We start from the raw sequence: 21,201 nt of genomic DNA, 5'->3' as shown, positions 1-21,201 counted from the left end.
GCTCCCCTTCCACTCAGGCCCCACTAGCCTTTTATGAGTGGGCTGAAACTGATGCACCTGGGTGCTTACCAGACAGATGGGCAGTGCTCCCAGAAACAGACAGATGGGTGGTGCTCCCAGAAACCTGGTTCCAGAAACTGTCCCAGATCCATTGCCACTCTGGCGGTGACAGGCGTCCCATCCAGGGATTCAGGAATCTGAGAAATGGGGAAATGCCCCACTGCCAGCACTGGATTCCATCGGGTCTCAAGTCAGGGCGCCGCCACTGCCATGGGCGAGGGAGGTGACAGTACACCTGCCTCATATCCTGGATGAGCCCCCAGAAATGTAGCGCGAAAACCAGGAACGAGGCCGCAGGCCTCCAGGAACGTTCCGTGAAGTTAGAACAAGCTGAGACTAAGGATCTGCAGTTTCGGGAAGTAAGTTTTATTAGCTCATGTGCACAAGGGCCCAACTAAGTCACCTCAAAAGTCTGAGCTCCGAACAAAAGGCAACCTTAGCTTTTATAGACTTTTTGACATGTTAAAGACAAGGTACACAATTGGCTGATTTAAGTTGAGAATGGCCCAGAGCTGAACCATTGAGGGCCCCCCACCCCAGGAATGTCTTCTTTTGCCTACGTGCATCTTTACCAGTTCCTGAAGGATGGGGGAGGGGTTTCTATACCAGGAAATGTGCCTTATCTCGCTTTCCTGCAAGGAGAGGGGGTTTGGGGATTTTTCAGACAGCACAGCTAAACCAGAAAGACGGAAAGGTCTGCCTGCTACAGTACCCCAGTCTGGACCAGCTGGACCAGCTTCATCCTATCAGAACTCTTGTCCAAGCTGCGGTAGCTGGCACAGCTCCCCCACAGACTGCTTCCCACAGAAGAAAGAGACTTTACCAGCAGCAGGGGCTGAGTGCAACTAAGCTTCAAGTGCGGAATCAATTCACAAATCCTGACAACTAAAATTAGACCCCCAGCTCAGGTGAACCTGGTCAAAGCAGAGGTCACTGATTTTTGCCCCATCACTAAGGGGGCAGGGCTGATGGAAAAAGAAAAAAAAAGAAACAGAGGTTTTCGTGGCTGTGCTTCTACAGATGTTTGGCTACCTTTGGATATAATGACAAGGCTTCTCAGGCTGCAACTGCCCCAGGCATAGGCAGAAACAAACTCCTTTGAGAGCTTGTCTGGAGCCAGGTGCCTTCCCCAGGGGAGGGGTGAGGCCCAATGTGGATTCCCTTCCTCATGGAATTCAGACCCCAGGGCTTGGTAATTTGAAGCCATTAAAACCAGCCTACAACCTCTCCTCTATCCACCATGCCCCCATCAGGGAGAGTCTGCCAAAGTTAAAGTTACTGCATCATTTTATGCTGGTGGGACCTATAGGCAGACAAGCACCACATACTGGGCAGGATAAGAAAAACAGAGTCCAGAGACTTCAAAGGTAATTCTTTCAACCTGATGGGTCTCACCCTCAGGAAAAACTGATGCAGGGGACTCTTTCCTCCGGACAGAAGGCCAGTTTGGTCTGGGAAAATCTGGCTGGGGTCTATAATACCTAAGTAGGCCCTCCTAAGGATAGGGGGGAAAAGGTACCATACAGGCAAGGTAAGAAACAAGAAAACAATAACTGAAAAATTCTCCTCTGTTAAATAAAACCGAAGCTAGTGGTTCAGAAAAAGTTGAACTGAATGTTAAAGAACAGACAGACAACAAATTCATCCAGAAAGAAAATCCTAGGTGAAGGAAGTGAAAACAATCTCCAGAATAAACTAATTAAGGTAATTAAATGCCTAGACATCAGCAAAAAATACAAAATCACACTAGGAAAATTGAAGATTTGGCATAGTCAAAGGAACAAACCAACAATTCAAATGAGATACAGGAGTTGAAACAATTAATTCAGAATGTACAAACAGACATAGAAAACCTCATTAAAAATCAAATCAATGAATTGAGGGAGGATATAAAGAAGACAAGGAAGGAACAAAAACAAGAAATCAAAAGTCTGAAAAAACAAATCACAGAACTTATGGGAATGAAAGGCACAGGAGAAGAGATGAAAAATGCAAAGGAAACCTACAATGTTAGATTTCAAGAGGCAGAAGATAGGATTAGTGAACTGGGGTTGGAAGATCTGAAATCCGACAAGCAAAAGAAAATACAGGAAAAAAACATGGAAAAATATGAGCAGGGATTCAGGGAATTGAATGGCAATACGAAGTGCACAAATATACATGTTGTGGCTGTCCCAGAGGAAGAAGAGAAGGGAAAAGGAGGAGAAAAACTAATGGAGGAAATTATCACTGAAAATTTCCCAACTCTTATGAAAGACTTAAAATTACAGATCCAAGAAGTGCAGCATACCCCAAAGAGAACAGATCCAAATAGATGTACTCCAAGACACTTACTAATCAGGATGTCAGAGGTCAAAGAGAAAGAGAGAATCTTGAAAGCAGAAAGAGAAAAACAATCCATCACCTACAAGGGAAGCCCAATACGACTATGTGTAGATTTCTCAGCAGAAACCAGGGAGGTGAGAAGACAGTGGGATGATATATTTAGGTTACTAAAAGAGAAAAAATGCCAACCAATAATTCTATATGCAGCAAATTGTCCTTCAAAAATGAGGGTGAAATTAAAACCTTTTCAGGCAAAAAATCACTGAGAGAGTTTGTAACCAAGAGACTGGCTCTGGAAGAAATACTAAAGGGAGCACTAGAGGCAGATACAAAAAGACAGAAGAGAGAGGTGTGGAGCAGAGCCTAGAAAGGAAGACTATCAGTAAAGGTAAAAAGAAGAAAAATTAGATATGACATATAAAATCCAAAAAGCAAAATGGTAAAAGAAAGTACTATCTGTACAGTAATAACAATAAATGTTAATGGATTAAGCTCCCCAATCAAAAGACATAAACTGGCAGGATGGATTAAAAAACAGGACCTATCTATATACTGTCCATAGGAAACACATTTTAGACACAAGGATAAACATAGGTTGAAAGTGAAAGGTTGGGGAAAGATACTTCATGCAAATAACAATCAGAAAAGAGCAGGAGTAGCTATACTAATATCCAACAAATTAGACTTCCAAAGTACCACAGTTAAAAGAGGCAAAGAAGGACACTATGTATTAATAAAAGGAACAGTTAGACAAGAAGACATAACAATCATAAATATTCATGCACAGAGCCAGAATGCCCCAAAATACATGAGGCAAACACTGAAAAGAGAAATAGACATAGCTACCATAATGGTTGGAGACTTCAATTTCATACTCATCAATGGACAGAACATCTAAACAGAGAATTTGAATAATACAAAAAATGAGCTAGACTTAACATTTATAGAACATTACACCCCACAACAGCAGGATACACCATTTTCTCAAATGCTCATGGATCATTCTCAAGGATAGACAATATGCTAGGTCACAAAGCAAGTCTCAAAATTTAAAAAGATTGAAATCATACAAAGCACTTTCTCAGATCATGAAGGAATGAAGTTGGAAATCAGTAATAGGCAGAGTGCCAGAAAATTCACAAATATGTGGAGACTCAACAACACACTCTTAAACAACCAGTGGGTCAAGGAAGAAATTACAAGAGAAATCAGTAAATATCTCCAAGGAAGTGAAAATGAAAACACAATGGGATGTATTTTCACATCAAACTTCAAAACTTATGGGATGCAACAAAGGCAGTGCTAAGAGGGAAATTTATTTCCCTGAATGCCTATATCAAAAAAGAAGAAAGGACAAAAATCAGGGAATTAACTGTCCACATGGAAGAAGTAGAGAAAGAATAGCAGACTAACCCCAAAGCAAGCAAAAGGAAAGAAATAGAAAAGATTAGAGCAGAAATAAATGAAATTGAGAACATGAAAACAATTGAGAAAATCAACAAAAGGAAGGTGATCCTATGAGAAAGTTAATAAGATTGATGGATCCTTAGCAAAGTTGATGAAAGAAGAAAAAGGATGCAAATAAATAAAATCATAAATGGAAGAGGAGACATAACCACTGACCCCACAGAAATAAAGGAATGACAAGATACTATGAACAGCTTTATGCTTATAAGCATGACAATGCAGATGAAATGGACAACTTTCTAGAAAGGCATGAACAACCAACTTTAATTCTAGAAGAAATAGACAACCTGAACAAACCAATCACAAGTAAAGAAATTAAATCAGTCATTAAGAAGCTCCCCCAAAAGAAAAGTCCAGGACCAGATTGCTTCATGTGAATTCTACTAAACATTCAGAAAGAATTACTACCAATCCTGCTCAAACTCTTCAAAAAAACTGAAGAGGAGGGAAAGGTACCTAACTCATTCTATGAAGCCAACATCACTCTCCTACCAAAGTCAGACAAAGATATCACACAAAAAAGAAAACTATAAACCAATCTATCTAATTAATATGGATACAAAAATCCTTGACAAAATTCTAGCAAATTGAATCCAGCAAAACATTAAAAGAATCATGCATCATGACCAAGTAGGATTCATCACAGGTATGCAAGGATAGTTCAACATAAGAAAATCAATTAATGTAATGCACCATATCAACAAATCAGGGCAGAAAAACCATGTCATCATCTTGATTGATGCAGAAAAGTCATTGACAAAATTCAACATCCTTTCCTGTTGAAAAAACACTTCAAAGGATAGGAATAGAAGTGAACTTCCTCAAAATGATAAAGGAAATATATGAAAAACCCACAGCTAACATCATCCTCAATGGGGAAAAACTGAAAAGTTTCCCCCTAAGATCAGGAACAAGACAAGACTATCCACTATCACCACTGTTATTCAACATCATGTTGGAAGTTCTAACCAGAGCAATTTGACAAGAAAAAAGAAATACAAGGCATCAAAATTGGAAATGAAGAAGTACAACTCTCAGTGTTTGCAGATGATATGATACTACATGTTGAAAACCCCGAAAAGTCCACAGTAAAACCACTTAGAGCTAATAAATGAGTACAGCAAAGTGACAGGTTACCAGATCAACACATCAAAAATCTGTAGCATTTCTATACACTAGTAATGGACAATCTGAGGGGAAAATCAAGAAAAGAATTCCATCTACAATTTCAACCAAAAGAATAAAGTATTTAGGAATAAATTTAACTAAAGAGACAAAAGACCTATACAAAGAAAAGTACAAGAAATTGTTAAAAGAAATCACAGAAGACCTAAATTGATGGAAGGGCATAATATTTTCATAGACTGGAAGACTACATACAGTTAAGATATCAATTCTACCTAAATTGATTTACAGATTCAATGCAATACCAATCAAAAATCACAAAAAATTACTTTTCTGAAATAGAAAAACCAATAACCAAATTTATCTGGAAGGGCAGGGTGTCCAAATAGCTAAAAGTATCCTGGGAAAAATAAATGAAGTCAGAGGTCTCAGGCTATCTGACTGTAAGGCATATTATGAAGCTACAGTGCTCAAAACAGCATGGTACTGGCATAAAGATAGATATACTGACCAATGGAATTGAATAGAGTGTTCAGACATAGACCCTCTCATCTATGGACAATTGATCTTTGATAAGGCAGTCAAGTCAACTCACCTGGGACAGAATAGTCTCTTCAATAAATGGTGCCTAGAGAACTGGATATACATATGCAAAAGAATGAAAGAGGACCCATGTCTCACATCCTATACAAAAATTAACTCAAAATAGATCAAAGATCTAAACATTAGATCTAAGACCATAAAACTGTTAGAAGAAAATGTAGGAAAATATCTTATAAATCTTATAATGGGAGGCAGTTTTCCAGACCTTACACCCAAAGCAAGAGCATTGAAGAAAGAAAGAAAGAAATGGGAACTCCTCAAAATTAAACACTTTCATGCAATCAAGAATTTTGTCAAGAAGGTAAAAAGACAACCTGCACAATGGGAAACAATATTTGGAAATGATATATCAGATAAAAGCCTAGTATCCAGAATTTATAAAGAAATTGTTCAACTCAACACCAAAAAGACGACCAATCCAATTACAAAATGGGAACAAGGCTTGAACAGACACTTCTCAGAAGAGGAAATAAAAATGGACAAAAGGCACATGAAGAGATGCTCAACTTCCCTGGCCATTAGAGAAATGCAAATCAAAACCACAATGAGATATTATCTCACACCCACCACAATGGCCATTATCAACCAAACAGAAAATGACAAGTGCTGGAGAGGATGTGGAGAAAGAGGCACACTTATCCATTGTTAGTGGGAATGTCAAATGTGGAAAGCAGTTTGGTAGTTCCTCAAAAAGCTGAATATAGAATTGCCATATAACCTGGCAATACCATTGCTAGGTATCTACTCAAAGGACATAAGGGCAAAGACACAAACAGACATTTGCACACTAATGTTTATGGCAACATTATTTACAATTGCAAAGAGATGGAAACAGACAAAATGTCCATCAACAGATGAGTGGCTAAACAAACTGTGGTGTATACATATGATGGAATACTATGCAGCTGTAAGGGAGAATAAAGTTATGAAGTATGTAACAACATGGACGGACCTTAAGGGCATTATGCTGAGTGAGATTAGCCAGAAACAAAAGGGCAAATTCTGTATGGTCTCACCGATATGAACTGACATTAATGAATAAACTTGGAGAATTTCATTGGTAACAGAGACCAACAGGAGATAGAAATAGGGTAAGATATTGGGTAATTGGAGCTGAAGGGATAAAGATTGTGCAACAGGACTGAATGTAAAAACTCAGAAATGGACAGCACAATACTACCTAACTGTAATACAATTATGTTAAAACACTGAATGAAGCTGAATGTGAGAATGATAGAGGAGGGCTGGGGGCACAAATGAAATCAGATAGAAAAATACATAAAAACTATCTCAGATAAAGACTCAGCATAGATCAGATAGGGCTTTGAATGCACTTACTCAGTCCATTGGGAAATTGCACTGTCATGATGTAAAGCCTGGGCTGGTTGGCTAGAGGATGAAAAACTATGTGGAGGGGAGTGAAGTCATGCCTGAAAATAGCAGTCAATCTCAAGAAGCAGAGATTCCTGGATGCCCTGAACTTGACAAGCAATTGAGAAGACATCCCAATGAGAACTGTTCAGCTGAGCACAGCAAAATCATGAATCCAAAGCTATGAGTAACATAATTTTTTTTTGTATTAGGCATCTAAGTTTTGATGTAATGGACTAGTAAGCAATAGCTAATGGTACCTAAGAGCATATATAAAAAGTAATAAAAACTTTATAAAACTGGGCAAAGTAAGCTCCATTAGTATTCAGAACTTGTATTCATTTCATTCAGAGAAATGAAAAAAAATCACAATGATGGGTTCTACCAGTCCCAGCGACTGGCCAAAAAATGAAAATTAACAATATTGCCTGTTACCTAGAATGTGGAGCACAGTGATAGCTCATATATGGCTCATAAAAGTATACATAGGAAATATCACATTGCACAAGTTTATTTTTTAATTTAAGAAGATATTCATATTTATTATCTGATTTACATTTGACAAAACAAACATAGGTGTTCAAAAAGCTGTTTGACAAAGTCCAGAGTCCAAGTATAAAACAACATTGTTTCCCTGGCTTCCCCATACAGAGGGCACTTTTGCCAACTCCTTCAGGCTGTGCTCTACGATGCCGCCATTAACTGTACATTTTGCTGCTATTGTGTTGCACTTGGAGTACAGGTCTGTGTGCATATGACATCAAAGAGGTGGACCAGCAACTACTAAGAGTCTTAGTTCCAGATGTCAAAAGTCAACATTAATAACTACCAAGTACTAATCATGTATTAGAATGGTCAGAAAGAACAGCAAGCTATGACTATTGTGTAAAATACGTCTTTTGTAGAAATACTGTGAGCTATTTCTAACTCATTCCTCCCTTTGCCAAAGCCTATACTCTCATATCAAATTGAGGTAATAGAGCACTTTTTTTAGTACTGCTTTAAAAATGGTCTCCCTAAGATCTACAGGCAAGGCTATTTACATATGATTTGGGATCATAAATAATTCGAGAAAACTTGTAATTCTAAGCTCACAAAGATATCCCTTATACTGGAAAGCAGGATACTCAGAAATACCTAAGGTATGATCACTGAAAAACTTCTTGAGGAGAAAAAGAAGATTGGGGTTTTCTATACGGGCATGAAAAGTACATATACAGTTGATATTATGGAAAAAAACCACACCTAAAATGTGAACAGTACCAAAGTAAAAGATACTTCAAAGTGGAAATTAATGAAAGACTTCATTTTCTCTAACTATATACTGCAGACAGTTCTGTTAGAGAGCCTGAGGCTGTATAAAAATGATTTTAGGTGGAAACTTAAAAAAAAAACAGCAAAACTCAATTTTAAAATAAGGATTCATTTCTAAAGACAAGCATACACCAATATTCAATTGTTGTTTCTCTTAGAGAACATCAATATCAATCTAGTTTTCAGAAACGTAGATCTGTTCTTTTTAATCAGTTGTGCTTACTTGGAAGCTAATATATCCTCCTTCCCCAGAGTAATAATCTGAAGTAATCATTTAGGCATTGGTTAAAAGAAAAAAGTATGCTAATTATAACTCAATAATACCAAACACTACAAAATCTATCTTAATTTATAGCGATTTATGGAATATGCATAAATCTGACAATTTGACACTTTGTGCTACTGTCTGGCCCTACATTTTTCTACTTCCTAATGCTTCCTGGAAAATGTTAGCACAAGTTTTGATGTACTAAAAAATGTGAACTTGCTCATATCATATTTTCTAGCCATTCCATTCATAGATATAAGAATAAAGTGTACCAGGAGACACATGCAAATATGTAACTAGAAGGATCACTCAAAATGGTGAAAAAACTCCACAAATAAACAAACATCAAAAATGGCCCTAAGTATTTTAATAAATAAATTATGGTATATTCAGAAAATGCAACACTATGGAGATATAAAAAAGAATCAAGTAAAACCTCATGCATCAACCCGATTACTCTCACATTTTATGTTAAATAAATGAAGCAAGTTGTAGAAGAATATAATTTGAGTCCATTCCTACAAGATCAAAATAGTCAAAATGAAAGGTCTGTTAAGAAATATACTCTTCAGTAATAAATTATAAAAATAATCAAGAAAACAAATAATTACCAAAAAGTTTAAGAAACAGATACCTCTGAGGTAAGGAAATATGATTGGTAAGGATCAGATAAGTACAATGTGCTATTTCATAGCCTGAATGGTCCTAGGATTTTCAGTTCATTGTTATTATTTTAGTATAATATGTATCTTAGACAAATTTTGTGTTCATGAAACATTTAATATTTTTTGAAAGCTTATAGCAAGCAAGTTGATGCACTCAACTTACTGCTCAAATTGGCAGCACATAACTGAAATCAAAAGTTCATACATTTTCAAATCAAAATGAAAATTTGTGCCTCTGAAATCAAAATTAAAAAGTAAAGGGCAGAGCATTCTGCATTAATTTCTAAAGCAAGAATAAACTCAGGGAATATCTCTGTGAAGCGACTGAGTTGTAGAAACAGGGTAATTGGGAGACTGAAGAACAGACAGGAAAGAGTTACTTATTGCTGTATGTTTTTTAATACTGTTTAAATTGTTAAAATATTAAAAACCAAATCATTAAAAGTGCCAAATATTAGAAATGAGAACAATTAGCTTTGATGGAACTCCTCCTGTAGGAACTCAGGGAGGAGCAGATTGTTCTCAGGACAAACAGTAATCTGGGGATAATCCATTCTGTTTGGATAGATTGTCCCTTCCAGCTCAGAGCTGTCAAACAGGACCTGGTAACATTATCCTAGAAATCTGGGGACTGAAGATCACTTATCCAATTCCTCTATTTCAGAAATAACAAAAAATGAGATGTCATTTTAGCAAAGTTGGAGATTCAATTACACAGATGGGGATAGAACACAAATTTCTGATTCCTGCCCAATCCTCTCTCCATCCAGATGTCATTCTTCTGATGTTGTAAAGGAGAAAACTATTGTGAATGCACATGGTACATATGTACATAGGAAATGTTAGGGAATCAATATGGCCAAAAGAGGTGTTGAGATGCTTACAAAGCAGAACACTATGGTTATAATTTTGAGGCCTCCTGGCCACAGCCCTGCTCATCACCTGCATCTTCTCTTTGATCTGCTTCTCATCGAATGACTTGGCCAGGACCACAACCCCACGCTGTATCAGGTAGCAAAGGTCAATGAGGGCTGGGGTGTGCTTGTGCTTTTTTGCCCCATTACAAATAACTGGGTCATCCAAGAGAACAGGCAAGTTCTGGTTCACCACGGAAGAAAGTCAAGAAGGCTGAATATCTGTGGCACAATATTAAATTTTTTTGAGGCTCCTATCAGATTAAGGTAATCTATACTAGTCTAGTGTTTCTCAAAATGTGGGTTCTATACAAGCAGCACTATACCACCTAGGAAATGGAAATTGTAGAACATCACTCCAGATCCATTAAATCAGAGCCCCACATGTACGGTCCAACAATTAGTGCTTTATCAAGCCATCCTAGTCACTTACAAGTATGCTTCATTTTGTAAATTATGGTTCCAGACCTGTAAATTTTTCTTTCCTACTTCCTTATGCCTTTATTTCTTCTCTTGGTAGAACTGTAGAAGAGTAACAAAAACTTTTATGGGAAGAAAAAAAAGGGAATATTTGGATAATTTTTTATTTTAACTTTTCTAAAATATTGCTGAAAATCTTGCAAGTTTCAAATGAAAACTATTCATTCCATCAATAAGCATAATGTGTAATGTTTCAATAGATTACAAAATGTATTCAGATAGTAATTTTACTCTACCCTCACATACCTAGTAGTTACATAATAGGACCCTGAATTTTCAAATAAAGTAACTGAAGCTTATAAAAATGTTACTTCAACTTTCAAAATTATGACTTGAGATTATGCCTTTGGTCTCACTTTTTGGGTTAGGTTTAGATTTTAATGCAGATATTTATTAGTAGCTAAACTATAAACAATTACATACAAGGTACCAGCAGTGGGTTGGGTTATGAGATTTAAAGAAGTATTTCTAAAGACTCTCCCCACAATTTAAACAGACAATTGAAAGTTATCTCCAAGAAGAGAAGTTTGATATGATTGAAAATGTTTGCTCTCTAAAGGCATTTTTGGTAAACTCCCTATTGCTGTCATTGCCAATTTTTATCTCAGTGGGACCCCAGAGCACTGTAGGGAACAGGCACAATATCTTTTGACTTGCAGAAGTCAAACAATTTTCTCTGGTTGAGAAAAGGGTGACATTCTACTTGTGGAATGCCAAGACAGAAATGTATTAGATTATAGGAAAAATCACCTTAGATAGTAAGAGAAAGTTTAAAAATAAAAGAATTTAAATAAAAACACTGTAGAGTTAAATAAGAACTGAAAACATCAATGTGAACTAATAACTGCAAATAAAGTAAATTTTCTATCTCTGCCCACCGGAAAGGCCAAAACTACAATTTTCCAGGAAAGCAACTCATTGCACAATCTTCATTTTAAATCCTACAAGGAGAAATGGCTGATTCTGAATATGAGATAAGAAAGAACCACTTGAGCTTTAGGCAACAAATTAAGGCAGAAAGGAAGATATCATGCTAAGGCAAGTGAACAATTTTTTGAGGATCCCTTTGGCCATGTTGGGTAGACACAATCATTGAATGGATATTGATTGATACATTCCTTATCACATTTGAATCAATAGAAATCCATGAGTCCATAGTGATGAGTGAAAGAATTTAAAAAATAATAATCAACATTGAATCTGATTATTACAGTATTCATCAGAATACTGATAAAGGAAGTATTTATCTCATATAATAATTCCAATTGTGGTTTTCAGTAGATGAAAGAATTTTTTAATATAAAAAAGTCAGCTAAGAAATGTAAAAGGAGTGACAACAGTAGACAGTTAGTAGCTGGAACCTCAATGAAATAACATCTTAGGCAAGAGAATTAGATGGATATCAATCATTAGTTAAAATGTTGCAGAGGAAACTAAAATTGCCCAAATGCCAAATTTCCACCCATCATATTTATTAGCAATTGTAAAGGGAAAAACACATGATATAGAGTAGATCTGGCTCCCAGTAATTTAACCAAGCCATGAAATCTAGTCTCAATTTTTTCCTAGTGGAGTGTAATTTGCAAGACTCATCATCCTGGTGAAATTTCCTTGACAAAATTGTTTAACCTGAATCTAATAAAATTTTCAGATATAACTGCTAGTTATACAAAGCTGGATTAGAGGCTCAAGTTGACTAACACCTGAAGGCAACAATCTGATAAATTATTAGACAAGATCTGCGAGTATATCATAGGATAAAAAGGGTGGGGTGATTTTTAGGGATTGAAAAAGCTTAAAGAAATAGAAAAAAGAAAAAATTTAGCTACAATGGACTTGGTTAAAAAAGAATCACTAGCAAAGGATTTATTGATTAAAAAATGAGGAAATATGAATATGAGCTAGATAACATATTATATTAAGGAATCATTGTGGATTAGCTTAGATATAATCATAGAATGTGACTGCATGGAAGAATATCTTCATCTTTATGGGGTGCAATATAAGATATGTAGGGGTGAAGTGTCAAATCTACAACTTAATTTGAAATCGTAAACATGACACAAGGTGCCATGGTCAGGTTCATGTGTCAGCTTGACCACATATGGTGGTGTCCATCTGTGTAGTTGGGAAAGTGCTGGCCGGTCTGTTACTATAAGAATATTTCATAGAATTAAATCATGATCACATTGGCTGCATCCATAGTTGATTGCATTTGTAATCAGCCAAGGGGCATGTCTTCCACAATGAGTGATGTTTAATCTAATCATTGGAAAGCTTTTATGGAAGATTCAGAAGAGTCAGTCTTCTTTCTTGCTTCCACCAGTGAGTCTCTCCTGTGGAGTTCATCCAGACCCTTCATCAGAGTCGTCAGCTTCACAAAATCTGCCCTACAGATTTTGGACTCTACATTCCCATGGTTACATGAGACACTTTTATGAATTTTGTATCTACAGATATTTCCTGCAGATTCTGTTTCTCTAGAGAAACCTAGCTAATACACAAAGGGAATGTATGCAGTTGTATTTTAAATTTTACATTGTTCTAATTTTGAAATAATAAGGATGAAATCAACCGACATCCACAATAAATTTTACTATTTCTATTTGAACCCGTGCTTCTATATCACTCTATAACAAAAAGATATTCTTTGATTTTATAATTACATTGTCCAAATACCATGTGTCCATATACCTCTCCAAGTTCTTAACAGCTAAGTTAGAATAAAGAACCAGTCTCAGAATACATATCTTCAGCAGTTAATTTAACTGTAGAAAGAAGAGAGGAGAACAAGACTGGTATTTAGTCACAAGGTTTACCCTCGCTACCCACACAAAATTCCTTAGAGTTGATTTCCTCCACCTTATCACCCCCTTAAGCTGATTATATAATATCTCAAACCACGATTATTTAATTACCTCATGTTAATTTTTGCCAAATTTATGTTTCCTCTGTTAAGAACCAAATAAAGATTAAGGCTTCCAATCCCAACACAATTCTTTAACACCTACCTGATCTTATTTTCAGTCTTTCTTGTTCATACTCACTCTTCCATGCTTACTGGATCCCTTACTATATACAACTCATTCCAAATCATTTTCACCCACCCAATCTCTGGCCTTGCTTTAAGCTCAGACAAATGGCCACCTTGCTGTTAAAGATGTTGTGAACTCTTCCACCCCTCCTTAATCTTGTTTCCCTTCCTCTAAAGTCTTTCATGTAATTTAGTACTCTGGTCTCCCCATCATTTACCTAAGACTTTACCAAGGAGGGGTACAATAAGGGTTCAATCCCTGCCTTATAGACAGATGAACTTCCCTCCAGAAAATTCTGGTCCACAAAGGGTAGATGAGCAGGAGGGGAGGATGCACAGGCATCTGGCAGAAGTGCAGGAAGAAGGGGTAAAGAAAAGAAAAGGAAAAGGTCCTGGTGGGCTAAGGGGACTGCTCACCTGGTTGCAGATGGTCTTGTACTTGAGCCCTGGCCTGTTCAGAATCATCTATAGCTGCTTATGATCAAAGTTGGATGGTGATGGACTTGGTCAATCCTGCATCCTCACACTTCTCCAGGGCCTGGAAAGAACAGGCTGTGAGAGGAATTTGTATAAATGGCTATAGATCATTAAAAGATAAAAGATCACACAGTTAAAAGAATAAGTGTCAAGAAATGACTATTTAGCTGGAGACTTTGATTGCCTAAAAGAAGAAAATCATAAAAAACTAAAAGGGAAGGAGATGAATAAAATAGAAAGTAATGACCCTAGAAGAAAATGAACATTGAGGGAAAAAGCTATTTATACTCACAGTAACCAATCCTTCCCCTTCCTTTCTCCCTTTAACATTCCCACAAGTTAGTGCAAATAAAAGCCTTGCTATTGCACCTCCAGATCCTGAGTTGCTCAATCCAATGGTGACTATCTTATTTGACTTAGCAGTACCATTTGATACTTTTGATAATTTTTTTCCTTAAAACACTTTGATCATGTTCTTACAGGTACTGAAGTATTTTGGTGGACCTCCTGATCCTCTGGATTTTTCTCATGCTACAGTTTCACTTTCTCAGTTCTAATATTGGAAGCTCCTGGGTTCAAGCTTCAAAACTTATCACTTCTCTATGTGCTCTCATTCTCAAGTGATCTTATTCAGATTTATACTTTAAGTACAATCTATATTGTACTTAATTGAGTGGGTGAAATGATTTATGGTTTAAGTACAATCTATATTGTACTTAATTGGGTGGGTGAAAATGATTTGGAATGAGTTGCGTATAGTAAGGGATCCAATAAGTATGTAAGAGTGAGTGTGAACAAGTAAGACTGAAAATAAGATCAGGTAGCTGTTAAGGAATTGTGTTGGGATTGGAAGCCTTAAGTTGATATCTCTATCTTAGACCTATCCCATGCCTTAATATTTATAGACTCCTAGATTCACCTGCCACTCAACATGTATATGAGGATGTCTGAATAGGCATCTCATACTGAACAAGTCCAAAACAGAGCTACCGATTTTCTCCCCTAACCACTTCCTCTTGTGAGTCCTAGCCTTCTCAGTGAGTACCAGCTCCCCTTTCCCATTTGTTCAGCTCAAGGAACTCAGAGTTCATCAGTCTTTCTCATTGTTTCACATGCCTCATCCATTCCAGCAGAAAACTCTGTCATTTCTGTCTTCAGGATTGGTCCGCAAGCCAGTTAGTTAGCCCCACTTTTAATGCCCATATTCTGCAAATACCATCTTCAGGCTTCTTAATCATTCCAAATTCCTCCTAACTGGACGTGCAGCTTCTAGGAGGCATTTGGAATGCCTCTAGCCTTTTAGACTGTAGTCCATAGCATATAGATACAGTGCTCTTCTATAGAACTTTCTGTCATTATGGTCACCCTTCCTACATGGGGACCATAAGACAAAAATGGGTATTCACCCATTTGATATTTATGACTGAAGTACTGACCTTTTTCATATCAATGATTTATAATTTATCTAAATTTAAATACCCTCATATTGCCAGTAGCTACTGTTTTAGCACAAATAAAATGTGCTCAAGTTAAAAAACAAACCAGTTCAAAAATCCTCTAAGACTTCAATATCATAGTGAATGAATTAAAATCCTTCCTAACCGGCCCTCCATGATCTTATGTGCCACTTGTTCTCTGGCTTCATCCCAGTCTTTCATCTTCCAGTCCAAGGGGTGATCTTAATGTTGTTTGGTCACAAGCAGTCAAGCCCATAAGGCCTTTGAACATTCTGGTCCCTCTCCAGGATGGGATTCCCATAGCTGTGCCCTGTACTCAGCTATCATTGCGCATCTCTACTCAGATGTCTCCATCTATGTGAGGATCTCACTTTGTTGCTGATAAAACTACAAATCCCCCAGTTGCCTCCCCCATGACATACCCCATCCTCTTTTCCTTGCTTTACTGTTCTCCACATAACTTATCACCATCTAAAAAACTCATGTTTGCCCTTTTACTTTCTTTTTTTTTTTGCTTTCTATCTGTGTCCATTGGCATGCATATAAAGGGCAGAGATGATTTGTCCCTATTTCCCATATATATATTAGCTACTTATAAGTACTTTCTTAATGATAGATTCTTAGATAAATGTCATAACTCAAGTGTATGTATGGTGGACTGCATATAGCAAAGCTGTCAGCATGCCTTCAGCTGGATTATAGAAAGAAATAGCTGAGAAATGGTAAAACAATAGAAGTTCAGTGGATAGTGTGCCACATAGTATAGGGTGAGAAACAGGAGTGTGGTCAGACAATGGGTATTTGATGGGAGAGATGGGACAATAGATAAAGTGTAGGACATTGTTGGTCTTAGATTTAACAGGACTTTATTTTTCTGATTAAACTTATCAATGAAAGTTGGTTGCAGAGGTAAAACTGCTACCTACTTTATGGTAATTAAGATTCCTAAGAATCCCAGTTCATAAAGAAAGTAGGATTTTTTTCAAAACACTTAATTTCAGTTTGTGAAAGTGTGAGATGGGGCATCAAACTTCCACTTCTTATTCTCACCTCATTCTCTTACTCATGGAGGCTTTGGCTGGAGGTAGGGCTGCATTTTATGTTCCAAATTCCTATAGCTTCCCTGAAATTCTATGTGCACCTCATGCTCACTTGTCCTGGGAACACATGATTGATGAAAGTGATAATATGAATATAATTCTAAATCCCACTACTTGTACTCCTCTAGAGCTGATAGCACATTTTCTTCCTCCATCATCCAGGAGAAGGTTTTTCTGCTTATGCCCAAACTTAATGGCTGTGGTGAGGTGTCAGCTTCTTTTCTGAAAGAAGGACATGCTGCATGACCAAGAAACTGCTAGTAAAGAACAAGTACAATGTTAGCCCTTCAAGAGACCTTTGGGATCTTTTCTCCAATACCTGATTCTAAATTTGAGAGCATTGCACCTGAGGGCCATCTAGGGATAATCAGTTATCACTGGTGAGAGAGAGAGCAATATGGTTTGGAGGCTTTATGGACCACAGAAGATCATGTTCTTTGAAATAATCCATTCCTGTGGGTATAAACCTATTATGGGTAGTACCTTGGAATTAGGTTATTTCAGTTGAGGCTTGCCCCTGTTGGGTCTTAATCCTCTTACTGGGGTCCTTTAAAAGAGGATGAAATTCAAAGGAAGACACAGAAAAAGTCACAGAAGTACCGAGAAAAAGACACAGATGCTGAGGAAGCTCAGAGATAAATCCATGTAAGGAAGAACTTGAAAGCAACAAAGCCTGAAAGAAAAGGGAGGGACCAGCAGAGATCCCCATGTGCCTTGCCATTTGACATAGAAGTCCAGGTATTGTATTGTAGATGCCTTGATTTGGACATTTTCATGGCCTCAGAACTGTAATATTGTAATCTAGTATACCTCCATTGTTAAAAGCCAGCCCATTTCTGGCATATTGCATTTCAGCAGCTTTAGCTATCTAAAACACACTCTCTCTTCACTTTCATGTTTGAGCTCACTCCTCTGAGGAAAGCACTCACCAGGTGTACAGAGATCTACTGTGTCAAATACACATTTTCCATGTTCTTCTTTAGAAAAGACATCCTTCCTAGACTGGAAAAGAATCAATAATTATAGGGAGCTCACCAGTTCATGCCTTTGCCTTAAATTGTGTTGTCAGGGCTATCTAGACCTGGGACACTATGGCTCCATGAGTTTGGTGATATTTCCAGAGATTAATTTTTAGAAAGTGCTTTGTGTATGGAATGTCTTCAGAAACAGGCTTCCCATAATCTCTTAAATCTGTGATATGATCAATAAATATATTTGTCCAAGATTCTAACAAGGACACATAGTGGACTTATGTTACTTTGTTTGCTCCTTACATTTTGGAAATGTCTCTCCTTCATCTGAAAACACAGTCCATTTGTTGTCTTTGTGGATTAGGATTAAAACATGGCTTTTCTAGGGTACGTACATCCCTTCAAGCCAGCACATATGGGAAATTTGACATAGTGTGTGAAGAACACTGAAAATATAGCCATGCAGGGAGAATTCTATTAAGATACCAGTCAAAGTGTTTCCACACAGCTTTTTCAAGAACTTGAATTTTAACTCCATTATTGGTTACTTTAGGCAGTATTTACATACTTTTCTACTACTTGAGCACTTCATCACCTCAGGGAAAAAGTTTCCTTTTAGGCTGGTTTCTCTTTTCATAAGATATTCATAGATTCTCTATTAATTTTGAGTATGTTGTCACTACATCTACTGAATATTGGAAGCTCACAACTCAAGAGATAAGGATCATTACCAATTAATGATTGGTCCATTATCTGATTAGTATTCTAGAGAGTTTATGATAATTTGTTGGCAATTTATCTAGTTCATCTTCATAAAGCCCTGTAGAATGACTGTTTAGTACTGCTTTTGCATATATAACTGAAGGGGAAAATTAGTTTAAATGGTGATATGTGCTGAGATAGTCCAAGAACCCTACCAATGCCTTTCTTGGGGGGTGGTGAGAAGGTGGGAAGTGGTAGTGTAGGGTTTGGAAATTGAACCCAGGTCTCCTGCATGCCAGGCAAGACTTCTACTATGGAGCTACCCTTGCACCCTCACCCCATTAATGTCTTATTATTACTCAGATAGATCTCTTACATTGCTCTCTTTTATTGAAAAGTGAGAGAATCAAGATTCAGAACGTTAAGAAATTAGACCAAGTCATACCAATGAAAGGTAAAGTCATCATGTGATCACAGATCTGTCTGATGCTATGCTTCATGATAAAGTACATGAATTTGGGTTTGGGCTGAGGCCCAGAAAAGTAAAGTGTTTATACTTTAAAAAAGAGTCACAACATGTGAACATAGCGATGACTATAAACCCATAATATGTGTGTGAATAAAAGTTGTGCAAATAAAGCAATTCCAAAAACAGCTACTCCATCAATCATATCATTCCATTTTCCATGCACAATGACATTTCAGAAATGTGCTCACACACACCTTTATACAGCATATACCTTTGAATTGTAGAATATATCTTCCCTTTTCACCGTGCTATCTGCAATCTTGCTTCAGATGGCCAGTCCAACCTCCTCCTCATTTTTGTACAAATAAGCCCAGCATCAATAACTCTCTTGGTAGCCTCCTCTGCTTCACTCTTAGGAACCTAAGAGCAACAAAGGCAGAAATTTGAGATCTATTTGATTGGCAGATAGCCATGCCCCAACAGTGGCCTTCACCAGAATCAATCATTCTTTCATGTCTTGTGTTAGTTCTCCATGTAGGTAGGGTGAACAATTTGTTCTAGTTTGCCTGGTAATTTTCAAGATTTAATTTGGAAAGCCATGCATCCCAGGATCACCCTCATTCTAGGAAAATTGGAATGGATGTTCATTGCTTTGAAAGACCCCAAGACCAACCTCAGGTTCAGATTGTGAATATAGGAGTCCTCACAGCTGTGATGTATTACAGTGAAAAGATACAAAGTAAAATAAGGAAACAGAAAAAATGTGCATATGTAAAGTACACAGGAATCAGGCACAGAAGTCCAAGAGTCCTCCTCCAGTCATGGCATATTGAACACACTTGATTCCTCCAATTTCAAACAATGACAATTCATGGGAAATATTGTCTACCAGGGATGCTTGTTACAGACTCAATGACCAGACTTTTGTGAGGTGGCTGATCACAGAGGCTCATAGGGCCCAGCACTTAACAAATTCCCAGTTTCTCTTAAAGAAAGCAGAAATTCATCATAAATGTCATTGCTTGTAAAGACACTTTAAGCACAGGCACCCACTGTTATCAAAGAGAAGAATGGCTGACACCTGGTGAAATTCAAGTTCACACACTCCAGTCAATAGTGATGCTTGTACACAATCAGTTATAAGGATAAATGTCTGCTGGTTAATTCTTTTCTTCACATTCACTCTAGCCACATGAGAAGACTATATATCAGGAGTAAAATGTACACTCTGAGGATATAGGTTTACAATAGAAACACATCTTCTTTATTTTGCTGTTAAGTATATGAAAAGCTCTCTTTTATTCTAAAATGATTACAAGAAATTAGGTACTGAGCCCCAACTACTTCTGCTGCTCCCCCACATGCTTTTTCTTAGGCATCAAGCATGTGGAGATTTACAAAGCTGAAGCCTCAGTAGTATCCATGACCTTTCCATCTTCTTCATTCTGCTTTGCCTGACTAAAAGAGAACAAGACCTGTCCCTGTTCTTCAAAATGTCTGTTAAAAATTCCTGCCTATTTTACAGATGAGTAAAAGAGGTCAATAACTTGACTAAATAATCATATGTTACACAGTTAAGGAGTAAGTAGGAGAAAGAAAACTTTGGAATGCAAATGTTCTCACTTCCCACTGAGCCACCTTTCAAGTGAAAGGAGCAATTCTATTTCCTTACAACATAGTTATTTTAACAAGGACCTAAAACTGAAGACCTGCCCTTGTGAGGTAGCCTTTCATTTAAAATGAGTTCATACTTCCTTTTCAGCAAATTTGCCAGCAGAAAGAGAAGTGGAGTCACCATGCAGACTTCTCTGGCCCATGTTTACTTGGTAGGAGTAAAGATCCTTAAATAATAGAAATGTACAGAGAAGCTCTTCATTACACTCTATCTCAAAGCAGGCAGGTGAAAGCAAGTGCCCTGCCTGCTGAGGTTCATTTCTTCTAAACAGATGGAAGTAGGAGGAAAGCCAGGCCCAGGATAATTCCTAAGTAACCACAGTACAAAACCCTACAGCACTGACTAAAGACTGTCCTTATTCTCACTTTATCCTTGCAATGGCTCTAGCCTGGTGGAACCAAGACCAAATATGTCTGAGTTCTATGACAATCCAGGTGGGCAACATTCATCCTTCTGACTATTTTCATTTACTCCTTCCAACTCAGGTCCTCTACTGTTACCTCTGCAGGTGCACAGGTGCCAAATCCCAGTATAGGAATGAAGTGACCATCATTTTTATATACAATGATGATTGCTATCCATTGCCTCTCACCCTTTAAGAAAGCTGAGATAGCTTTCTTTCTTTTTTCTTCAGCAGAATTTTGAACAACACTAAGGCAATACCCTAAGTGCAAAGATGACCCCCAACTGTAGTGTTCAACTTTTAAAAATAAAAGTTATGTGC

The 21,201-nt window shown here is 37.3% G+C and overlaps 1 protein-coding gene across 3 annotated transcripts in view; it reads right to left on the bottom strand.

Annotated features, from left to right (window-relative positions):
* Positions 1-13,644: 13,644 nt before the first annotated feature.
* Positions 13,645-21,201, bottom strand: part of LOC143691274 (aldo-keto reductase family 1 member C23-like protein) — a 460,654-nt gene continuing 453,097 nt past the window's right edge. For 2 of the 3 annotated variants that reach the window (XR_013179434.1, XM_077169528.1), the window contains 2 exons: positions 19,074-19,222; positions 13,645-14,164 (listed from right to left, as the gene is read on the bottom strand). Coding sequence is in view for 1 of the 3 variants with exons in the window: in XM_077169528.1 (XP_077025643.1) it covers positions 19,103-19,222 (120 nt within the window). In the remaining 2 variants the exon portion in view is untranslated. Of the gene's footprint in view, positions 14,165-17,589; positions 17,663-19,073; positions 19,223-21,201 lie in introns of all 3 variants that reach the window. The other variant, XR_013179433.1, reaches the window with a different exon arrangement.

The sequence above is a fragment of the Tamandua tetradactyla genome, chromosome 7 (genome assembly GCF_023851605.1).
Source record: "Tamandua tetradactyla isolate mTamTet1 chromosome 7, mTamTet1.pri, whole genome shotgun sequence".
Classification (NCBI taxonomy): Eukaryota; Metazoa; Chordata; class Mammalia; order Pilosa; family Myrmecophagidae; genus Tamandua; species Tamandua tetradactyla.
Note: the sequence above shows the minus strand (reverse complement) of the source record. Positions and strands in the feature narration are given on the sequence as shown.